The sequence below is a fragment of the Heptranchias perlo genome, chromosome 1 (genome assembly GCF_035084215.1).
Source record: "Heptranchias perlo isolate sHepPer1 chromosome 1, sHepPer1.hap1, whole genome shotgun sequence".
In the NCBI taxonomy this organism is placed as follows: Eukaryota; Metazoa; Chordata; class Chondrichthyes; order Hexanchiformes; family Hexanchidae; genus Heptranchias; species Heptranchias perlo.
In genome coordinates this window covers 70049479-70071776 of record NC_090325.1, presented here as the reverse complement: position 1 = coordinate 70071776, position 22298 = coordinate 70049479, and the positions used below count along the sequence as shown (strand labels likewise).

The 22298-nt window shown below is 43.3% G+C and overlaps 1 protein-coding gene across 2 annotated transcripts in view; it reads right to left on the bottom strand.

Moving 5' to 3' along the window:
* The window catches only part of LOC137323084 (zinc finger SWIM domain-containing protein 6), a 173763-nt gene that overhangs the window by 48040 nt on the left and 103425 nt on the right, over positions 1-22298 (bottom strand). For both annotated transcript variants that reach the window (XM_067986493.1, XM_067986500.1), the window contains exons 2-4: positions 15915-16271; positions 14518-14666; positions 7506-7656 (exon numbers count right to left, since the gene is read on the bottom strand). In XM_067986493.1, the coding sequence (XP_067842594.1) occupies positions 7506-7656; positions 14518-14666; positions 15915-16271 (657 nt within the window). The remainder of the gene's footprint in view (positions 1-7505; positions 7657-14517; positions 14667-15914; positions 16272-22298) is intronic.

Genomic DNA, 22298 nt, shown 5'->3' with positions numbered 1-22298 from the left:
TGGTTGCTGCCATAACAGGCACTGCAAATCTGTATGTGAGAAACTCTACGAAGTTGCCAAAAGGCGACATCATTTTCTTCCAACGTGTGATTTTCTTCCTCCCCTAAATCTAAACGGCATTACATTATTTTGCAATATGACTGCAGCCCTCCTCTCACTTAGGGCTTGATTTTCGGACCCCCGTGCCGGCGGGTTTGTGGCGGGGGGGGGGAATCCGAAAATCGGGGATTTCCGGGGCAGGTCTGGATCCCAGCTCCAACCCGCCCACTTCCGGGTTCCCCAGTGACGCGCTTACATGCGCGCGCAGCCCCCGCATGTGGGACTCCCGCCGGCAATTAAAGCCGGTGGGATGCCACTTAAACTAATTAAGTAGGTACTTCAGGTCGTTTAGAGACCTGATTAACATGATATTTTAGGAGGGGTGGGATTTTCTAAACAACTGAGAATGTTTCCCGTACTGGGGGAAACACTCTCAGTTCAAATGGACATGTTGCTGCCATCAGCCTGTGGCAGCTGCAAAGGTCCATTTGACAGGTGGTGGGGGGAGACCCTCACTCATTGCAGGAGGCCACTCTGTCACTTTGGACAAAGTTTGGCCTCCACCACCCTCCTCCTAACAATAAAATTCACAAACTTGCACACTTACCCCGGTGTGCAGACACATTTATCTACCTTGCGGACCCCCTCAAAACGTACTTCTTCCGGACGGGGGCCGCCGTAGCTGCAGTCATGACCTCCTCGGAGGACGAACAGCATCACCAGCCTTGCCAGCCACGCCATCCACCTCTGACACATGGAGCTCCACAACACAGTGCTGTGACACATCCACCTGCACAGCAGGAGGGAGGGCAACGGCAGAGAGAGATGTGTCGCAGAGGGCACTACTCTCACCACATGGACATCTGCAGCCTCCTTCATGCTGAGCTGTTCCCGGCTGACCCGAGCACCATCTTCTTACCTGTTGCTGTCAAAGTCACCACTGCCCTCAACAACTTCTCCTCCACATCCTTCCAGGGTGCCACCGGGGACATCGCCGACGCCTCTCAGTCGTCTGCACAAAAGAGCCTTACACCTACACCCACTCTGCAGTGACACAATGGGTGGCATCAGTTGTGGGTCTTCATGGTGATCCTCAGGAAAGGGCATTATTGCACAAACCAGACAAGATTCGCAAAGAACTGGCAGTAGTAGTGACAATATAATATGTAATGTGAGTTGCTCAAAAATCAAATATAAGTAAAAACCATGACAAACCCTCAAACACCCTTGTGCATCCCCTTCATGCTCACGACACGTTTGCCTTACACTTTCTACTGCACAGATGTGATGCATGCCCTGTGTCTGCAGCACAGGTAGTGGCAGGTTGAGTGAGGCTGACTGTGAAAAAGATGCATGAGAGGGTGAGTATGAGATAGAGCCATGAGATTGTATGAGGATTGGGTTGAGTGGTAGTGGTGGGATGAGTACTGGCGAGGTGGGTAAGTGCAGGTAAGATGAGGATGAGCTTTGAGTGGGTGTGAGGAGTGATGTGATAGAGTAGTATTGGCAGTGCAGAAGGAGATGTGGCAGATGGAGTGTAGGGGAATGAGTAAGTGTACTCACTTCAGCTGACCTACTTAGGTCATTGAAGTGCCTCCTGCACTGTATGCAGGTGCGCGATATGTTGGTGGTGCTGGTGACCTCCTCTGCCACCTCGAGCCAGGCCTTCTTGGTGGCAGAGGCAGGCCACTTCCTCCCGCCCGCTGGGGAGAAGATCTCTGTCCTCCCCCTCCTCCTCACCCCATCCAATAAGACCTGGAGTGAGGCATCATTAAACCTGGGAGCAGCCTTCCCCCTGGGTTGCTCCATGCTGTAATTCTGCCTATTTTCTGCAGCATCTGTCAGTGGAGGACTGCCCCTTTAAATAGGGCTCCTCCAGCTGACAGCCTATGATGTGCCTGCGCAGTCCGCCCGCTGCGCAGCTTTCCAGCGCGAAACCCGAAAGCAAAGGTAAGTGGCTTCAATCAAGCTGCGATTGCGTGCGGAGCACCCCGATTTCACTGGTTGCGTTACTCACGCGCCCAGTCGACCCCCTGCTGCCAACCTGCCACCCTCCTAATATCAGGCCCTTGGTCTTTGTAAGTTTTCTCGAATGCATTAGACATTACCAAGTTTTTACAATTCCAGCAGAAAAGTAATAAAATTGAAGTTTTTGTTGAATTACCAATTTCTGTGCAGGAACGTCAATTTTCTCACCAAGCAGAAATTGATAGCGAGATCTTAAAACGCTGGCAAACACACTGACAACCCAGCATCCATTAAAACAAATCTGACTTGAACCATATGTGTAATACATATGCATCCATCACTTTATAGCCTCTCTAGTCATCTGTTTATTATCTATATAACACTGTAAACTTCTATTCTCATCCAGATTCAATCCCATCAATATCTCCTTTAAAAAAATTCATAATTTTTTTTGCAAGCAGCAGCAAAATTCAGTTACTTTAAAAGTGGTCCCTAGAAATTCTTTTGTAAAGTATTGTACAATTCGTACCTTGGAAGCTATTTAAATATGAAGGCGGCAATTCAAGAGTTTAGTCATTTGCAGCAATTTACAATAAGGAAGAATTCAGAATGCCGGGGACAATGTTTGTCGTTGGATGGACAGAGTGCACTGCAGCTCCAAGGTGCTGTGCCACACAATGGAGCAAACAAATCCACCGGCAATCATCCATCCAGCAAAGCAGGGGAGAAAAAGAAAGCCTGAAATGCAGTGTCACCCTGGACCATTCCCATACTCCTCCTAGCAACTAATCATACAGTAACATTAGCAGATTACTGGGAACAGGATGCCAGCCTGCCCAGCCTCACTGGATGGTGCAAGGCATGGAAATCCCAAGGGCGGGTAATTGGAAATATTGAAAAGAAAGACATTTTGGCAAGAGAGAGGCTCACTTTTTAAGAAAGACACATATGCTAGAAGAGTTATTTAGACTTGGGCTAACAGTTTTATGCATGAACAATAATCATCCAATCACCTCCTTCAGCGAGTCAGTGCCAATGGAATTCAGATATCGAATAGTTTTCAAGAACTGTAAAAGGGCAATACAGTGACCAAAACAGCAGATGAAACTGGTCAAGCAGTGATAATGCAATGAGTCTGCCCATCTTTTAGATCAAGTTTGAAAGGTTGGCCACACCTCAAAAGCTAGAAAAAGAAATTCTGTACCAAAGAGCTGCATACTTAAGTGTTTTAATTTTTACAATGCAATGACCTACGCTCCATCATAAGGTCAGGAATGGGGCTGTTTGCTGAAAATTCCACTGTGTTCAGCTCCATTCAGAATTCCTCTGAAAATGAAGCAGCCTATGCCAGCCCACAACAGGACCTAAATAACATCCGGACTCGGGCTGACAAATGTCAGGTAATGATGAACAAGAGAAAGCCCAGCCATCTTCAATGGCAGCACCATGGCCAAGTACCCCACCATCAACATTCTGGGAGTCATCATTGACCAGAAGCTGAATTGCATCAGCCCATTAAAATGATGGCTACAAAAGCAGGACAAAGGCTGGTACTCTGATGACGAGCTCACCTCCTGTTCCCTCAAAGCTTCTCCACCATCTACAAGGTTCAAATCAGGAGTGTGATAGAATACTCACCACTCACTTGGATAGTTGCAGCAACACTCAAACTGTTCAAGGAAAAGGACCACAACCACTTTCTCAATGGGTAATAAATGTGCTCTTGCCAGCATCGCCCACATCCCAAAAACAAATTTTTAAAAAAGTTTAGAGATTTATAAAACGGACCAAGTGCTGGAAAGTGGGATTAAGGTGGTTAGCTCTTTTTCGACCAGCAAGGACACGATGGGCCGAATGGCCTCCTCCTGTGTTGTAACTTTCTATGATTCTATAACAACCAAATCATTTATTTCAAATAAACTACTAAAATGAAAGAGTCTTAATTTAAAGTTGCCTAATTCAAATTAACTGATAATTCAAGTTTTTAAGAACTAAATTCTCTCTTCACTGTTTAATCATTTACAATGCTTAATTCAAATATTGGAATAATTCAAATTTTTTTAAATGAAAAATTGATTTCAAGATAGCAAATACTTTGTACTTATAAAATCATGAGTACAATGAGATTTACACAAGATTTATTTTTCATGATGTTTTAAGACAATCAAAATTCGGTTAATACAAAAGATTTTTTTAAAAGTTTATTTTACAGTACATTTTATTTTCAGATATATCAAGTCCATTTTTGTGCTTTAAGATTTATAAAAGCACCAAAATGAGTTAAGATTAACATAAAAAAACTGCTATCTGTTCAATGCCTCCCCTCCTCAGTCAGTACTCTACCAGACCATTGCTAGGCATCTTCCCAGAGTTGAGAATTTCCCGCTCGGCAGTAAAAAAAATTTTTAAAGTTTACTTCTGTGCAAACCACCTTTGTCCATTTACATTCTCCTGCCCCTTGTTTTTGAAAACCATTCTGGTACAGAACATCAGTGCCTTGTCATAGAGCAGGTTCCTCAAATTGGAAATGAACCTCAATGGGTCAAATGGTCTTTAAATGTTTGTTACCTTTTAGATGAGACTTTAATGTGAGGCCCTGTCTGCCTCCTCAGGTGCAACTTAAGGATCCAATAGCAAAGCCCAGGAAGTTCTCTAGTGTCCTGACCAAAATTCCTCCCTCTAAATCAAAACCACCGAAAGAGATTGACTGTTATGTAGCAACCACCCTGCCAACAAGATCCCACAAAACAGCCTTGAGCTGGATAACCAGTCACAGCACTTCAAAAATAATTGTGTATAGAGCTTGGAAAAACTTCAATATGAATGACACTACATAAATCCAAGAATTATGTAATTGCTTCCCTCCTCCTCTCAGTCAAAAAAGTAGTGTTACAAATTTAGGTTTGCCTTAGATATTCTCTTAGATACAGTGGTGCTAGTCACTCCTGTAAAAAAGTCTGAGCATCTTGCACTGGGGATAGGATGCTGGTATTGTCTAATATCTAACCATATGATAGCATATGCTGCTTCAATCTCTTTGAAGGCAGACCAAGAAAACACTTGGTAAGACAAGGCCAGGAATGAATCGTTAAGTTGCTTTATTTCAATGAATGAATATACAGAGCAACCATGATGATCAGATTCACTCAGTTCGAATAGTAGTTTGTCTTTGTGTAACAATATAAAATAATCAGTGGGCAAATTGCTTGACAAACAGAATAACTTCTAACTAACCTCATACATTCACCTTCTGAACTTGGCCAATGCTTACCCTTGGAGCTTTGTTTGCACACCTTACTGACTGTCTCTATCTGCTTTTTCCCCCCCATTTGTTCACAGCCAGAAAGGAACAGTGACTTCCCAACACAAAGGGTGGGAGGTATCTATTGATTGCTGAGATAGGCTAATAAATCAATTTATTAGCCTATGGGGAAACCACATTTAATCTGGCTCATTAACAACTTAACCACCTTGTCTCAGTGCCTTTTTTTCCTAAGTGTGTGAATACACTTTGCTTTAAGCCACAAACTAACCTTTTTTCAAATCCTACCTGAAAAATGGACAAAAAAAGAATCATGCAACATAACAGATGGATACATGAAAAAAATATTAAATCTGCAGAAAGAGAGGCAAAAATATAAAAGTAGCAGTTACAAATCTTGAAACCTCCAATAGGATATGATCACCATGTTTGAACTGTACAGGATATCAGATAAATTGGGGGTTAATTAAGGAATTAAGGCACATTACCATAGTCACTCTTGGTTAAAAAATAGTTTTAATTAAATAGTACTTCAGTGAAGGCTAACTATTTTAATCCTCATTTTATCTAATTCAAGCTTGTCATTTTGGCAATCCGATTCCTCCACAACCAGCCAGTAAGGGTTGAAGTACAAAGCAAGGGTAACACTAGTAAATTCTTCTACCCTCCATCCACAATTAGCTGGGAACATAGGAACAAGAGTAGGCCATTCAGCCCCTCAAGCCTGTTCTGCGATTCAATTAGATCATGGCTGATCTGTACCCCAACTCCATTTACCCATCCTTTGATTTATCCCTTGATACCCTTCCCTGACAAAAATCTATCTGTCTCAGTCTTGAAAATTTCAATTGACCCAGCATCCCCAGCCTTTTGGGGGAGCAAGTTCCAGATTTCCACTACTCTGTGAAAAAGTGCTTCCTGATTTCACTCCTAAACGGTCTAGATCTAATTTCAAGAGTATGCCCTTGTTCTCGATTCCCTACCAGATAAAATAGTTTCTCTGTATATACCCTATCTAATCTCTTAATCATTTTAAACACCTAGATTAGAACACCCCTCAAACTTCTAAACTCAAGGAAATACAAACCAAGTTTGTGCAAGCTGGCCTAACAATTTAACCCTTTAAGCCCAGGAATCATTCTGGTGAATCTGCGCTGTACCCCCTCCTAGGCTCCTCAACTCCACTCTAAATTGAGATCAACCAACACTCAAATGAGATTAACCAACCATCTGAGTGAAGCACAAGCACGAATATCAGGCTGCTGATCTGCCGATGAGCTATAGTAATGAAAGCATTGCCGCTTCAAGTTTTTGTAAATGATACATTGAACAGCAATGTGCATCAGAACACTGATTACAAAAAAGTCTACAAACAAAAAGGCGTCTCCAGATTAGAAACATAATTCAGACCCGATGAAGTTCTCAAGTTCCCGAGAATCTTTGTGATGAGGGGGTCTACATTTGAAACATTTCCTCTTTCCAATTACTGATGGATATGCTGTACATATCCAGAATTTTCTGCTTTACTTCAAATTTCCAGCATTTATACAGTATTTTCTTTTCCTCTCTTCCAGAGAGCTTTCACTGAAGGCAGCACATCTCTGTATTAAGTGACACTTTTATTCTGCAATACAACAAATAAATCTATTTCTTTCTCAATCTTATAATTTACCATAAAAACCCAGACCATATTCCCATGTCACATTTTTCATGACATTCACAGCAATCATCATTGTGCAGTACTATTCGACAAGCTGATTTGTTAAAATGGTAGAGAAAAATTTTGAAATTAATCACATTTAAGCAAAACCTGCACATTTACTCCCTTGAGGGCTACAGTAAGATTTCAGCTAGAAATATTTGAATGAATGAAACCATGCTGATTACAAAGAATAGCACGAGTACAGAAACAAGCATTCTGCAGTGACACAGCTTCACTTCATAGTCGGCATTCATAATTCAGAGGCCAGTTTGTAGATGATAGACAGTAAAAGATACATAAAGATTCTGACAGTAACCCAAGAAAATCAGAGACTTAATTAATGCTGTCTTAGTTCTTAGGGACAGAACAAAGATTTTCACTTTGGTCCCCAACAGGCCTAGATGTTGTCTATTAGGATATTTATCATGTTTTCCAATACACAGAAAACATGATAAAAAAAAAATCTATGCCCCCACTTCACAATACTGTTTCCAATTTAAACAACAACTTTCTTTCCACAGAACTCTTATTTACCCAGTTCATCCCAGAGCTGCCTATACTTGTCAGTCATTGCCGTTCCTTGTTGCCTCCAGAGGGAAAGACGGGGGTCAGCCATAAACTGCTCTGTTATTAATGTCAACATCCGAGCACCGTTTGAATCCCTCATCTTCAACATCTCCCGCACCTGTCAAACAGACAATTTATTAAAGTAGAAGTTGCAGACGTCATGGACCATCTATATATTTCTCTTCCAAAGCATGCATTTGTTTAATAAGTGTTTAGAGGTTCTCATCTCCCCATCAATAATTGTAACAAAGACACTCTCCTGAATGAACTGCTAGGGTCAGCTAAGCAGTTTTATCATGAATGCAGCCTCCAACAAGAATGCAAAAACCTCAACATGATTTTCCATTGTCCAATACCATTTAGTTGGCCAAAGTCATTTAAAATGGATGTCAGAACAAAAGGCAATCCTTGACCTGTTATTTTCTCAATAAAACAAGCCATTCCTATAACAGAGGCTTCTCGAACAGTTTCACCTTGGTGCTGCCACTACTGGAGTATTATTACCCTGGGCATGGGTGCTATTCCACCTAAATATTTTTTCCCCAATTTGTGCTATTGATTGCCACAGTTATCAGATATGAAGAAATAGTCCCACACAAATGCAGTTTAGCATTTTTTTTGGATAGTAGAAAAAGGTGTTGCAACAGCAATGGCTGCCTGTGATCGATCAGGAGAAACATGACAATTTACAAGAACACCCAAATTATTGCGCCTACATTTTTGGGTACCTGCTTAAAGGTGGGGGGGGGGGGAAAGTCAGCTACCTGAACATTCCCCACTTCTAACCATTAGCCACTGACCCCTGCTAGAATGTGAAATCCTAAAAAGTGTTAGAGAGTGAGATGAGCAATATTACCACAGATAAATGAAATTTTTTTTAAAGATAAATTAGGATCCTGAAGGATTTGAGGGAGGAAATTGCAGAGACCCTAGGAATTATATTTCTTTGCTCTATTGACTGCGGATGTCTGCCAGAGAACTGGAGAGTGGCCAATGCAGTACCCATTTTTTTTTTTTTGACAAGGGCGACTGAGCTAACCCAGTTAGTAGGTTTACAGACCGGTTAGCTTAACATTTGCGGTAGGGAAATTTTTTTTTAGACTCTTTAATTAAGGATGAAATTACCACATGTGTAGATAAAGAAAAAAAGTTAGAAGTAACCAGCACTGATTTCAAAGGGATGACTGTGCTTGAAAAATCTCAGAATTCTTTGAGGTTGTAAGATATGGAAGATAGCGGAAATGCAGCGGCTGTAGTGTACATGGACTTTAGGAAAACCTTTGACAAAGTACCACATGGAAGATTGCTAGGGAAGATTAAAGGATATGGAATTAGGGGGGAGGATAGCAAACTTGATTAAAAATTTCTTAGAAGAGAGAAAACAGAGAAAGCAGTTAAGGGCAATTTTTGAAAAAGAGTAGTTGGAAGTGGCATCCCTTAGGATTCAATTCTGGGGCCACCTCTGTTCACTGCATATATCAAGGATAAGGATATAGGCCAACAGGGAGTGGTGTCAAAATCTGTAGATAATATCAAAAGGAGGTATAGTTAATTCTTTAGAAGACCAGAAGAAATTGCAAGGGGATATTGATAAGATTAGGGAATGGGCTAAAAAAAATGGCAGATGGAATTGAATGTCAGCAAGTGTGAAGGAATCCACTTGGGTTAAAAAATTTAATTAATGGAAGTAGGCTTGGTGTGGTGGAAAAGCAGAGGGACTTGGGGATACAAGAATATTAAAGGCAGTACCCCAGTATCCCAGCTTGATAAAGCCGTTACATTCGCTATTTTCCAATCTGATTTTAACTCCTCTATTCAAGAAAGGAGGGAGACAGAAAGCAGGAAACTACAGGCCAGTTAGCTTAACATCTGTCATAGGGAAAATGCTACAATCTATTTTTAAGGAGGTTATAGCAGGGCACTTAGAAAATCTCAATGCAATCAGGCAGAGTCAACACGGCTTTGTGAAAGGGAAATAGTGTTTAACTAATTTATTAGAGTTCTTTGAGGAAGTAACAAGCAACGTGGATAAAGGAGATCCTGTGGATGTGGTGTACTTGGATTTCCAGAAGGCTTTTGACAAGGTGCCACATCAAAGGCTACTACACAAAATAAGAGCTCATGGTGTAGGGAGTAACATATTAGCATGGATAAAGGATTGGTTATCTAACAGGAAACAGAGAGTAGACATAAATGGGTCATTTTCAGGTTGACAAGATGCAACGAGTGGAGTGCCACAGGGATCAGTGCTTGGGCCTCAACTATTTACAATCGATATCAATGACTTGGATGAAGGCACCGAATGTTTGGTTGCTAAATTTGCTGATGACACAAAGGTAGATTAGGAAAGTAAGTTATGAAGAGGACATAAGGAGTCTGCAAAGGGATATAGATAAAGTGAGTGGGCAAAAATTTGGCAGATGGAGAATAATGTGGGAAATTGTGAACTTGACCACTTTGGCAGGAGGAATAGAAAAGCAGTATATTATTAAATGGAGAGATTGCAGAACTCTGAGGTACAGAGGGATCTGGGTGTCCTAGTACATGAATCACAAAAAGTTAGTATGCAGGTACAGCAAATGATTAGGAAGGCAAATGGAATGTTGTCATTCATTGCAAGGAGAATGGAATATAAAAGTAGAGATGTTTTGCTACAGTTGTACAGAGTATTGGTGAGGCCACATCTAGAATACTGTGTGCAGTTTTGGTCTCCTTATTTAAGAAAGGACAGAATTGCTTTGGAGGCGGTTCAGAGAAGGTTCACTCGACTGATTTCTGGGATGAGGGGGTTATCTTATGAGGAAAGGTTGGACAAGTTGGGCCTGTATACACTGGAGTTTAGAAGAATGAGGGGTGATCTTATAGAAATATAGAAACATAGAAAATAGGAGCAGGAGTAGGCCATACGGCCCTTTGAGCCTGCTCCGCCATTCAATATGATCATGGCTGATTCTCTACCTCAATACCATATTCCTGCTCTCTCCCCATACCCCTCGATGCCTTTTGTGTCTAGAAATCTATCGAGCTCCTTCTTAAATATATTCAGTGACTTGGCCTCCACAGCCTTCTGTGGTAGAGAATTCCACAGGTTCACCACCCTGAGTGAAGAAATTTCTCCTCATCTCAGTCCTAAATGTCCTACCCCGTATCCTGAGACTGTAACCCCTCGTTCTAGACCCCCCAGCCAGGGGGAACATCCTCCCTACATCCAGTCTGTCTAGCCATGTCAGGATTTTATATGTTTCAATGAAATCCACTCTCATTCTTCTAAACTCGAGTGAATACAGGCCGAGTCGACCCAATCTCTCCTCATAGGACAGTCCTGCCATCCCAGAAATCAGTCTGGTGAACCTTCACTGCACTCCCTCTATGGCAAGTATATCCTTTCTTAGGTAAGGAGACCAAAACTGCACACAATGCTCCAGGTGTGGTCTCACCAAGGTCCTGTATAACTGCAGTAAAACACCCTTGTTCCTGTACTCAAATACTCTTGCAATGAAGACCAACATACCATTTGCCTTCCTAACTGCTTGCTGAACCAGCATGTTTGCTTTCAGTGACTGGTGTACAAGGACACCCAGGTCCCTTTGTACATCAACATTTCCCAATCTATCACCATTTAAATAATACGCTGCCTTTCTGTTTTCCCTTCCGAAGTCAATGTTGTCACATTTATCCACATTATACTGCATTTGCCAAGTATTTTCCCACTCACTCAACTTCTCTAAATCGCCTTCAAGCCTCTTTGCATCCTCCTCACAGCTCACAATCCCACCTGGTTTTGTGTAGTCAGCAAACTTGGAAATATTACATTTGGTTCCCTCATCCAATTCATTGATATATATAGTGAATAGCTGGGGCCCAAGCACTGATCCCTGCGGTACCCCACTAGTCACTGCCTGCCACCCCGAAAAAGTCCCATTTATTCCTACTCTCTGTTTCCTGTCTGTTAACCAATTTTCAATCTATGCCAGCATATTACCCCCAATCCCATATGCTTTAATTTTGCACACTAACCTTTTATGTGGGACTTCATCAAAGGCCTTCTGAAAATCCAATACACCACATCTGCTGGTTCTTCCTTATCTATTCTACAAGTTATATCCTCAAAAAACTCCAGTATGTTTGTCAAACATGATTTCCGCTTCATAAATCCATTTTGACTTTGTCTAATCCCATTGATATTTTCTAAGTGTCCTGTTATCACATCCTTTATAATATTGAAACATATAAGATCTTGAGGGGACTAGAAGGGGTAGATGCTGAAAGGATGCTTCCACTTGTGAGAGTGTCTAGAACTAGGGGCTACAGTTTAAAAATAAGTGGTCTCCCATTTAAGACAGAGATGAGGAGATTTTTTTTCTCCGAGGGTTGAGAGTCTGTGGAACTCCCTTCCCCAGAAAACGGTGGAGGCAGGGCCATTAAATATTTTTAAGGCTGAGTTAGATAGATTCCTGATTAACAAGGGAGTCAAAGGTTATAGTAGGTAGACGGGAAAATAGGGTTGAGGTCACAATCAGATCAGCCATGATCTTATCAAATGGTAGAGCAGGCTCGAGGGGCCAAATGGCCTATTCCTGCTCTTAACTCGTATGTTCGTAAAAAAAAAGCTAACACAATTGTAGGTTTTATCTCACGAGGTACAGAATATAAAAGCCAAGAAGTAATGATGAGCCTGTATCAAACCTTAATAAGACCTGCAGTTAGAGTACGGTGTGCAATGTTGGGTTCCACACTATAAGAAAGATATTAAGGTTTTAGAAAGGGTACAGCACAGATTCACTAGGATGCTGCCCGATATGAGGAAATACAAATACCAAGAACAACTTGAAAAATTGGGTCTTTTTTTGTTAGAGCAATGCAGATTACGGAATGACTAGAAGTTTTCAAAATTATGAAAGAATGGGGCAGGAAAGATAGAAGCAGACTGTTTCCAGTAGTTGAGGGATCTAGAACGAGGGGCCAGTGATACAAGATTAAATGTAAGAGATTACGAACAGACGGCAGGCGAAACCTCTTCACACAGAAAGTTGCGAGGCTGTGGAATTCACTTCCAGGGTTAGTGACTGAAGCATAAACTATGTCAATATTCAAGATTATATTACATAGGTGGATGAAGGAAAAGGGGTTGGAGAGAGAACAGTCTTGCTGAATGTGATTCGACATATTTGCTTGCATGGAGGGTAAATGCGGACATGGACTGGTTGGGCCGAATGGCCTGATTTAGCTGTGATGCCCCCACAGTCAAACAGCCAATCAACACTCATCATCGGGACTTACACATGAGAAATGTCATCCAGGCAAGGTACCAGAGGACAGCTGTTGCCTGTACCTCAGCACGAGTAAGTGTTTTGAGAAGAGGGAAAAAATATATAGTGCACCATATGATTGATTGTAAATCAATTTGAGGGTGAAGCATGTTACTTTTAAAATAAATAAATAAATAAATAAATAAATGAAAAAGGGGCAACTTTCCTTACATCCGACTTTCATGGTTCTTTTACAACCCCGGAAGGAGGACCAGTGGCCAACCTGAACCCAGGGCTCTGCCAATGGAAGGGAAAAGAGAAAGTTTACCTTGGAACTTCCCCTTTCACTGTGGGAAGAGCCTGGCCTCTACTTGGTAGAGTCCCATCCCAGAACAACCGAGGCAGCGAACTCAGCATGTGGGTGGGCTCAGGGGAAAATTGCATTGTTAATTCAAACTCTACCATTCCAATGCACATGTCGCGGCACGAGCTAGACATTCTCTAATGCTTTAATCTGTGAAAGATTTCACAATGTACCTATTTTAACAAAATCCTATAGTTGTGGACAAGACTTTTGCAAACAGGGATACAAACAAGGCAGACTTTTGTAATTCATAACTTAGTAGCTTAAATTCTCCATTTAGTTATCTTCCCCGAAAGAGAGATTCATTAAATAAAGCCTATTTTCAAAAAATGAGGTCAAAATGCAAGGGACAATTCAATGATCCTGCACTCCCAGTGGGCAGCTGTGCTCATAAGGAACGGGGCATGGAGGGAAAAAAAAGATAAAATCGGTTTAACAGTGTTGCAGCTCTAACTCTGACCCACACTCCTTTTGAACAACGATCCCTGCTAGGATCGCAGGATTGGTATATTTACTCTGCAATCTTTGAATATACTTGTAAAAAAATACCAGAAGAAAGGAAGTATGACACCATTATACTGAAGATTTTTTTTAAAAAAACAGTAGCAGTCTACGTCTTTGCATTTTAAAGTCAGGGCACCAAGTCACAGTGTGCATGGCTCAGATTAAGCTGTACCATATGATTATACTGTAACATTCAACATCTCCATGCTACCGTGTAGATGTACTTTGAAAAAGTGAAATCTATTCTAAATAGGCTAATGATGCTTTAAGATAAGCCATACACTTTCATAGTTTGTACAGAAATCGAGTACTGAGCATCAGCACTGAAAATGTTATATTTATCACAGACCACCAAGAGATATTTTCCATGAAAACATTAATTAGGAGTTATTTTTTGATACAGTCAGCAACTGAATTCTTTAATAAGGGCTTATCTTCATATAATCTGAAGAATCTTAAAGAAATCATACCCAAAGGATCTTATTGGTGCATTTTAAAACAAGCCAAATCTGTTTTTATTATCAATACATATTTTAAACTAATTTTAAATAAATAGTTTGAAATGCCTTTAGATACACAATTATGCAACTCCAATAGATTAGGCACCTTTAAAATGAAAATCATAGAAGACCACCTTTTTTAAAAAAACTAACATTAGAACAACAAATTATCAATAAATCAATCTGGGTACAATAGATCAGATGCTAATGTTTCAGGATCAGAGGTGATCTTACTTCTTTGCTTAGTCATTTCTATTATTTGATTTACTTTTTTGTGAACTGTCAGTTTTAGTATTGATTGGAACCTTGCAGGCCATACATACACATCAGCTGCAGGATGAGAGACATGTAAAAATCCATACCTTTGCAAATAACAAGTTCAGCTGTTTTCCAGATCCATGGTAACCGCCCTGGGAGAGGAAGAGTTTAACCTGTTCCTGGACCTGTTCCTCATCCAGGTGCCAACAGTTTTCATCATCTATGCTGGCTCCTGCTGTTGGGTCAGGGGCACCTTCATCCATCAAAAAAATAAACTTAGATGTTTTATTAAATTTAATTCAGTTCTAACATTAAAGGAATAAAAAAAACTATATGGCGTGCCATGGGAGAAATGTCAACCCAGTAATTCTGGCAGTGAAGTCCTTACCCAGAGGGTCAGAAGACTGAATCTTCTGTGCCTGCCGTTTGTGTAAGAGTGTAACAGGTTAACTAAATGGGAACATAATTTACAAATAGGCATTCAATCACATGTTGGGAAGGAGGGGGGGCCAATTTCACCCGGCAGACCACAGCTAAGATAATCCGACCTTCCTGGTTGAAAGACAAAGTGCGGGGAAAAAGACAGAAGTGAGGAACAATGTTGGGGGGGGGGGGAATTGTATTGTTTCCCACTCTGAAAAATAATTTCACATTCCTGTAAGGCAAACAAAAATAATTGCCAAAAATGGCAAGAATGCTGCATGAAACCACCACAAGGTCCATGGGAAAATGCCACAGAATCTACTGCAAAACATCGATGGGCCTCAATCCAAGCCTTGGTCTTTCCTGCTGAGTAGTAGCCACTAGGAAAGAATCCTAAAATCAGGGACCCTTGGCAATTTGCATTGGTGCTTTTCTAAAGGCCTTAATGTTAATTCAATCACGACAAGAGCCTGGAACAAAAAAAGCAAGAGATGTTGGAACTAGGAGGAGGGGAGAGAAACTGACTACTGAAGCAAGAAAAAAAAACAGAAGAGGGAAGAGAAAAATTAACCAGAAGTAGGGGTGGGGGGGGGGGGCAGGGAATCAGAACGGTTAAAGCCTAAATGGCCAGATAAAATAAAAGATCTGATAGGCAAAGTAGAAAGCCATGAGGAAGAGGCAAGCGAAAAAAGATATTTTTACATCCTATTAAATCAACAGACCTTCTGGCTGTACAAACCATTTTACCACACTGACTAAATAAAGGCTACCGAAATGTAGGCAGTACATCAAACCAAAATAAGTCAGCAAAGAGTTCACTAAATCCAAACCGCACAGAGACTGTCTACAGATATATTTGGCAATTCTTACAGAATGGAAGACCATCATGAACCACACAATCACTATTGATTTAGGACTGCCTGCTCAATACTCTCTGTTCAGTTTTAAAATCCTGAACAAATGCTGAAACACAATCCACAATTATGTACTTTAAAAGTTTATATCAATACAATGGAAAAAGCAGGTTTCTGCACAATAAAAAGCGAAAATCGATGCCAGGTCAACATGCAGAACCTACCGTGTACTTGATTGATTTCGGAATTCAAGGAGAGGATTTCGTCGGCTAGTTTTTGGGCAGTAGGCAGAACTTCTGTGTGATGTACTGTGATCAAATACTGAACAAATTTCTGCAATTGGTCTCGGTTCATCTGAAAAAGTGTCTCTGAAATGGGAAGATGCAACTTGACCTGATCTGGCTTGCGAATCCGGTACAGCGAGAGTGCTACAACGTGCGCACAATAAAAGATGTCTTTGTTTCCGCAGCCACAGGTCACTGAGGTAATTTTGCAACGATCAAAGCTGATAGCAACATTGCAAACAGTTTCTGGTTCCGACTGCGTGGCAGGTTCAGTTACCGTACCACTTAAGTGAAATCCTACAAAGGAAAGAGGAAAGCATTTATCAACAATGAAATAAACAAACTGGTCACCCTGCCAAGCATCTTATCTTCATGCCATACAGTGCAATTACAATATCACGAGATACATATTTCCTTTAATATTACAAAAGATGTCAACAATTAAAGCACGATCATGGAAGTGAATGAAAAATTATTGCTTTGTTTTTGAGAGACGCAGAAAGACAGAGCTGATAGTATTGGATAAAAGTAGTTAAAACAAAGGAGGGAGGGAAAACCCTCCAAACAGCTTCAACACTCAAGAGCTCTAAAATTCTGCATTCTTCAGCAGTTGCTTTAAATGACTGAATTCATTACCAAGCATGCTAAACCACTCCAGAGCCATAGCTGCACGTCCCTCACTTCAACCCATGGTAGTGCAAGCCATGAAGGAGTTGGACATTGCAACTTGTCAGTTTAGGTAGTAGGAGGTCTCCCATGTTAGCAGATGTATTGTTTGCCCACATGCGAAGCAAAGTCTCACTTCTTTTACAAACCGATTTCTTGAAACACAATAATAGTGTTACACAGTTCCAAAACAAATAGGATTTGTTAAAAGTAATCTTATAACTAGGAAACTAGAAAACCGAGCCAAATAAAATTCCAATTCTGAAACGTTTCTGTACAGGAACGAACCTGACCAGAAACTTTAACATTAGAGTTTATCTTCGTTTATATTCAGAGAGAGGAGGGGCAAGAAGGACAAAGATAATACTTGAGAAAATAAATTTTTTAAGAATTGTAAAAAAAAAATCAGCACAACTAATTTAGACACAACTAATCTTTCAGCATTTTTTGATCACTTGCCATGGTAATTGGGAAGCTGAAGACAAAATACAGAACACTTCAAGCAAGCACGAGCAAAATTTATGGACTAGTTTTCCACCCATGAAACAGTCAAGGTTACATTAGCAAAAATAAAAGGTAAACTGTAAGCTGCATTACACACAGCATTCAAAGGATTAAACCAACGTTGACTTGAAATAGCTTAAATCTACTCTGTCATATTAATCTTCTTGGCAATACAATAGGGACAATTAAAGCAGATCTTCAGTACCAGAAAGCTCTGCAGCAAGCAGCTGCTGTGATTTAACATGTGCAACTACTGGAGCTGCACAGTATAGTGAACCACCACAAATAAATGGCAAACAAAAATATGCACAAAAAGTTCAAGGCATACCATTTTAAAACAAGTAATTAAATTTTCATTAGTCAAAGAATTTTCCAGTTCCAGGAATTTCAACTGAATATTAAGACATAATGGAGAATTTAAGAACTGTAAGCTCGTTTCCTCACACTACAGAAAGCAAAATTACAATTTTTTATTTAGTCGGCAGCGTCAAGATAGCAAGGAGTAGCTGCTCTCACTGATACTGCAACAGAATGATACTCTGCTAGTTGTTATGACCCAGGGCACAAGGGGACATCAATGCCACCCATTTACAAGTTTTCTCTGCCTCCTCCCAACCTATCACCATTACTTTGGATTCCCTGCCACTTATCTAAAAATGTAAAAGGGAACCAAGTCTCCAGACACTGGGGGCTCGATTTTACCAGGCCTGCGGGTTTCCGGCGGGTTGGGTTTCGGGAGCGTGGTCAACACGCTCGGTGAAATTAGTGGGTTGCCCGCGCGATCGTAGCAGGCAACACACTAATAAGAATCAATTACCTGCTCCTCCGGGGTCCGCGCTGCTGCTCTGCGCGTCGGGCGGGCTGCGCATGCGCAGTACGATCTGTCAGCTGGAGGCGCTCTATTTAAAGGGGCAGTCCTCCACTGACAGATGCTGCAACCAATGGAACAAATTACAGCATGGAGCAGCCCAGGGGGAAGGCTGCTCCCAGTTTAATGATGCCTCACCCCAGGTATCATCAGATGGGGTGAGGAGGAGGGCGAAGACAGAGATCTTCCACCCGGCGGGCGGGAGGAAGCGGCCAGCCTCTGCCACCAAGAAGGCCTGGCTCGAGGTGGCAGAGGGTGTCACCTGCGCAACCAACATATCGCCCACCTGCATACAGTGCAGGAGGCGCTGCAATGACCTCAGTAGGTCAGCCACAGTGAGAACACGAAGTCTTTCCCCTACACTCCATCTGCCACAACACTGCCCCAACCCCACATCTCCTTCGGCACCGCCAACACTACTCTGTCACATCACCCCTCATACCCATTCAAACCCCATCCTCATCTTACCTCCACCTACTCACCTCGCCAGTACTCATCCTGCCACTAACACGCGACCCAATCCTCATACAATCTCATGGCTCCATCCCATACTCACCCTCTCGTGCATCTCCCTCACGGCCAGCCTCACTCAACCTGCCACCACCTGTGCTGCAGCCACAGGGCATGCATCACATATGTGCAGTAGGCAGCGTAAGGCAAATGTTTCGTGAGCATGAAGGGGGTACACAAGGGTGTCGGAGGGTTTGCCATGGGTGTTACCTATATTGAATTTCAGAGCAACAAACAGCACACATTATATTGGCACCACCACTGCCATGTCTCCGCGAATCCTGTCTGTTGTGTCCAATAATGCCCGCTCCTGGGTATCACTATGAGGACCCACCACTGATGCCACCCATCGTGTTACTGCAGAGTAGGTGCAGGTGTATTTGCAGGGCTCTTCCGCGCAGACGACTGAGAGACATCCGAGGTGTAGCCAGCTGCACCCTGGAAGGATGCGGAGGAGAAGTTGTGGAGGGCAGTGGTGACTTTGACAGCGACAGGTAAGCAGTTGGTGCTGGGGCCAGCCAGGAGCCGCTCGGCATGAAAGAGCCTGCAGATCTCCACGACTACATGTCGAGCGAATCTGCGCCTCCGTGTGCACTGCTGCTCGGAGAGGTCCGGGGAGCTGCGCCTCGGTCTGTGGACCCTGTGGCGAGGGTAGTGCCCTCTGCGATGCGTCTCTCTCTGCGATAGCCCTCCCTCCTGCTGTGCAGGTGGGTGTGCAACAACACCGTGTTGGGGGGCTCCACGTCTCTGCGGCGGACGGCGTGGACTGCGAGGCTGCTGGGGCTGGTCATGCTGTTCGTCCTCAGAGGGTGTCCACGCACCACCCATCTGGCAGGTGTTGGTCTGAGGGGTTGTGCAGGGTAGGTGGGTGGTTCCTCGGACTGGGGCTGCGGTTTCGTGTCGGTCTGTCCTCTGGCTTGGCGGGGGGTGGTGGAGGGCAGGTGTTGTCGTATGTGACGCGGTGGCCTCCTGCGTGGGTGAGGGCTGTCCCCCGTGGGGTGCACCGGCACCTGCCACAGGCTGCTGGCTGCAACACGCCTGGTTGGAGAGAGACTGTTTCCCCCAGTGTGTGAAACACTCTGCGATGCAGGTAAAATCCCACACTTCCTCTTTTGACAGCTGATTCAGCTCATTAACTGACCTCAACAAGCAAGGTAAGTACTCTCAAGTGGAACCCCGCTGGCTTTAATTGCCTGCGGGATTCCCACCAGCGGGGGCCATGCACGCAGCTCCGCACGTCATCGGGGAACCCGGAAGTGGTCGGGATCGCGGTGCGATCCGGTCACGTGACCGCATATCGGGATTTTTGGGGACCCCCCGCTCGAAACCCGCAGGAAACCCGACCCTAAAATCGAGCCCTGGGTGTCATAGTAGGTTGGGTCCTTCACTTCTGGGATCTATGCTCATTTTAAGTTCAGCCTGAAGTCTCCCTCTACTAGCTGCAGGAGCTTGCAACCTCAACTTAGTTGTGCTGTGGACCTGCATCCAACTGAACTAAGTCCAACCATAAAAAGAGACTACAAGAGCTCTCCCGTTAGCTAAGCAGACCATCCTGTGAGGTACTAAATGTAAAGGGTGATCATTCAGGTTGCTGGTTCAATACCCAGCTTCTACCATGGATAGGGGGAAGATAAAATCAGGCTCAACAATGACATCCCTCTACTCAAGATGCATCATCAGGGACTATCTACCCAATTTTGCCCTGCCAACTCACACACAAACGGCCATTTGGGCAAGGCAACAGGCTACTGTCCATGGAACCAAACCACAGCACAAATCAACACCTTGGAGAGAGGAGGGGTGTTCAAATCTCTCCAATGCCTCGTCCCTCCCCATCTCTGTGACCTCCTCCAGTCCCACACAGTTACACCCTCAGAGATCTCGGCACTCCTCCAATTCTGGCCTTTTGTGCATCCCCAATTTTCTTCACTCCACCATTGGCGGCAGTGTCTTCAGTTCTGGAGTTCCCTCCCTAAACCTTGCCGCCTTCGCCTCCTTTAAAGGCACACCTTATAACCTACCTCTTTGACCAAGCTTTTAGTCACCTGTCCCAATATGTGGCTCAGTGTCAAATTTTGTTTGATCACACTACTGTCAAGCACCTTGGGATGTTTTACTACGCTAAAGTAGCTCAGATCTCTGAGAGTGTAACTGAGTAGGACTGGAGGAGGTTACACATAAATGCAAGCTATTGTTGAAAAAAATGAACAAGATCAGGATTTTCAGCACGAGAAAGTGAAATTCAGTCTGAGGCAGTAATGGCTGCACTTGGAGTTAAGGCACAATGCTAGAATGAACGCGATAATCATATGCACCTTTTCAGATTACAGAGTTGCAAAGATGAGGTCAGGCATTTATGAAATCAAAATCTTGCGCCCCAGATGAGCCTCACTGGACATGCACAATTTGTTTTTTTTATTATTCATTCATGGGATGTGGGCATCGTTGGCAAGGCCAGCATTTATTGCCCATCCCTAATTGCCCTTGAGAAGGTGGTGGTGAGCTGCCTTCTTGAATCGCTGCAGTCCGTGTGGTGAAGGTTCTCCCACAGTGCTGTTAGGAAGGGAGTTCCAGGATTTTGACCCAGCAATGATGAAGGAACAGCGATATATTTCCAAGTCGGGATGGTGTGTGACTTGGAGGGGAACGTGCAGGTGGTGTTGTTCCCACGTGCCTGCTGCTCTTATCCTTCTAGATTGTAGAGATCGTGGGTTTGAGAGGTGCTGTCCAAGAAGCCTTGGTGAGTTGCTGCAGTGCATCCTGTGGATGGTACACACTGCAGCCATTATGCGCCGGTGGTGAAGGGAGTGAACGTTTAGGGTGGTGGATGGGGTGCCAATCAAGCGGGCTGCTTTGTCCTGGATGGTGTCGAGCTTCTTGAGTGTTGTTGGAGCTGCACTCATCCAAGCAAGTGGAGAGTATTCCATCACACTCCTGACTTGTGCCTTGTAGATGGAGGAAAGGCTTTGGGGAGTCAGAAGGTGAGTCACCCGCCGCAGCATACCCAGCTTCTGATCTGCTCTTGTAGTCACAGTATTTATATGGCTGGTCCAGTTAAGTTTCTGGTCAATGGTGAACCCCAGGATGTTGATGGTGGGGGGTTCGGCCTGGCCACAAATGTTACTTGCCACTTATCAGCCCAAGCCTGGATGTTGTCCAGGTCTTGCTGCATGCGGGCTTGGACTGCTTCATTATTTGAGGGGTTGCGAATGGAACTGAACACTGTGCAATCATCAGCGAACATCCCCATTTCTGACCTTATGATGGAGGGAAGGTCATTGATGAAGCAGCTGAACACAGTTAGGCCTAGAACATGCCCTGCGCAACTCCTGCAGCAATGTCCTGGGGCTGAGAAGATTGGCCTTCAACAACCACTACCATCTTCCTTTGTACTAGGTATGACTCCAGCCACTGGAGAGCTTTCCCACTGATTCCCATTGACTTCAATTTTATTAGGGCTCCTTGGTGCCACACTGTCAAATACTGCCTTAATGTCAAGGGCAGTCACTCTCACCTCCCCTCTGGAATTCAGCTCTTTTTTCCATGTTTGGACCAAGGCTGTAATGAGGTCTGGAGCCGAGTGGTCCTGGCGAAACCCAAACTGAGCACGGTGAGCAGGTTATTGGTGAGTAAGTGCCGCTTGATAGCACTGTCGACGACCCCTTCCATCACTTTGCTGATGATTGAGAGTAGACTGATGGGGCGGTAATTGGCCGGATTGTATTTGTCCTGCTTTTTGTGGACAGGACACACCTGGGCAATTTTCCACATTGTTG